The 2417-nt window shown below is 60.9% G+C and overlaps 1 protein-coding gene across 1 annotated transcript; it reads left to right on the forward strand.

Annotated features, from left to right (window-relative positions):
• Window positions 1-494: 494 nt before the first annotated feature.
• On the forward strand, window positions 495-1584 carry NATD1 (N-acetyltransferase domain containing 1; the record flags this gene model as incomplete). Its single annotated transcript, XM_010075265.1, has 2 exons — window positions 495-613; window positions 1468-1584. Coding segments are annotated over 2 exons (236 nt in total), but the record flags the coding sequence as incomplete, so codon positions are not given.
• Between the last annotated feature and the right edge of the window lie 833 nt (window positions 1585-2417).

The raw sequence follows: 2417 nt of genomic DNA on the forward strand, positions 1-2417 counted from the left end.
CTCCTCTGATTTACACGTGTGCTGAAACTTCTTTTTTCCTGGAACTGAACTGCTGTGAGAAAGGTCAGGGTGTCGCAACAGGAAGCCTGCGTGTGTGCGTGCATGTAAACGGGTGTGCACAAGCTCCCTGCGTGCGCTTTCCTCTGTGGTTGTGGGATTCATCTCTCCCAGCATCTTCCCCAAAATGTGTCTGGCCAAATGCTGCAACACCAGACCAAGAACTCTCGTCCTGTTTTACATGCCACGACAAAAAGCCGTGCTGTAGAGAGACAGGAATTGGCTGTTACCTGGGTCAGCTTTGTCCTGCTCTTCCCACTCCTCTTTTTGTTCACTCCCCCATCAACACATCCCACCCCTCCTGCCAGCTGCTTTCCTACCCTAAATGTGTTGTGTTGGCATGTTGGCCCTTGATTCAGGGCTGGGCAGAAAAGTTCCAGAGGCTTGGAAAAGCCAAGCAGATCTGCCTTTGCTCCCACCTCTCTCGCATCCCCCAGGTTGCCACGACAAGGCGGTGCTGCTCTATGAATACGTGGGGAAGCGCATCGTGGACTTGCAGCACACGGAGGTACCGGACGCCTATCGAGGGAGAGGAATAGCCAAGCACCTCGCGAAGGTACAGCCCCCGCTGCCCCTTCTCCCCTGGGCAGAAGCTGTCGCCATCCCGGCGATGGCCACAGACCCCTTGCGTTGGCGTTGGATGTGTGCCCCACGGGAACCATCCCCGCTCCAATGGGAGATGCAGCGATGGCCACAGACCCCTTGCGTTGGTGTTGGACGTGTGCCCTGCGGGAACCATCCCCGCTCCGATGGGAGATGGGGGCTGCTGGCGGGGCAGACGGAAACCCACAGGGAGATATTCCTGTTTCTGGTGGTGAGAGGGGCTCGGGGAGTGCCAACACGTCCAGCCGCTCGCCCAGGCTCGGCCCTTTCCTCCCTCCTCACACCCACCTCGCAGGGGCTGATGCAGTGTCCCTCTGGGGACAAGACCCCTCACCTCAAAGCTTCAGGGTCCTCGTGAGCCCTTTTGCTGCCTTGGGCCCTGCTTTTGAGGCAGGAATTGCTGAGGAAGGCGGGGGAAGAGGGAGTACGGTGGTGGTGGGGAGTGTGGGGTGATGCTTTGGGGTTACAGCTGCTCCCTGATGCTGAAAGCCAGGGAAGATGGGTGACAAAGGTGGCCTTCATGGGATATGGCTGGGTCACCTGCAGTGTCCACCCAGCTGGATGTGTTGAGGGTTACCCAGGGGGTCCCTGCACTCCTCTGGTTAAACTGGGGACCCTGTGGAGGCTGTGGCAGGGGGGCCGTGCTCTCCACCCAGCCCCCGCCCCCGGCCTCACCCACGAGGGCACGCTGCCGCTTCCCCCAGCTGCACGTGGGGCATGGGAGTCCGGACCCCCGGGAGGTTTTGGAGGAGAGCGTAGGCTGGAGGTGCTGGTTGTAACCCATCCATTTTCCCTGGTTGGTTGCAGGCAGCCCTGGACTTCGTGGTGGAGGAGGACCTGAAAGCTCACCTGACGTGCTGGTACATTCAGAAGTACGTCAAGGAGAACCCGCTGCCGCAGTACCTGGAACATTTGCAGCCTTAAGGCAGGACAGCCCTGACACCAGCACGCCTGTCCCTGACTGTTCAACGCGGCCTTCGCTTCTCTGCAGTCTCAGGAAACCCCCTCCCACACTCACAATTTCCATTTATTTTTTTTAAGGGCGTCCATGTGATGCATGAGTGTGGGCACGACCTCCTCCTCTCTGCCCACGTTTGGGCATGGCTGCGGCCGGTGGGCCAGGCTGGCCCCAGGCACGCATGGTGCCCCCCCAGTGCTCTTCTTCCCAAGCCATGCTGTGGAAGAGGATGATTTTTTTCATCAAACTCCATCACAAGGCCAGGGGATGACTCACTCTGCGCCTCATCCTCTCCCCTCCGCTTGGCGACAGCTGTGGACTTGCTGGGGGATGTTGGTTAGGGGTGGTCGGGAGGTACCAGCCCCCCTTTCCCTGGCAGCCAGGGGAGATGCTGTGGATTACGCCGTGTGGGACAGAGGGAGGTACTGGAGGAGCCCCAGCCCCGTGGAAGATTCATCCCCCGCAGCATCCGCTGGGCACCAAGCCTTGCCCAAGCCCACCTGGGGCGTGGGTGAGAACATGGGGGCTGTGGAGGTGCTTTGGGGGGGCTTTGCTGCACCGGCTGTGGAGACGCTGGGACGGTGACCCCTTCTGAGCCTGGAGATAGGAGCCATGTGAGGAGTGGGCTTTGGCCGCGGGGGCTGCGGCAGAGCACACGCAGTGAGCGTGCAGAGGAAGAAAGGCGGCTGAGTCCCAGGCGCTGCTCCCCAGAGGTGCCAGCTCCTGCCCAGCCTTCTGTACCCAGCCCAGCATGGCATCCCCGCGGGGTCGCGGGCCGTCGCTCCTGCCTCTGCTCCCT

The sequence above is a fragment of the Pterocles gutturalis genome, unplaced genomic scaffold, assembly GCF_000699245.1.
Source record: "Pterocles gutturalis isolate BGI_N339 unplaced genomic scaffold, ASM69924v1 scaffold15882, whole genome shotgun sequence".
Taxonomy (NCBI): domain Eukaryota; kingdom Metazoa; phylum Chordata; class Aves; order Pterocliformes; family Pteroclidae; genus Pterocles; species Pterocles gutturalis.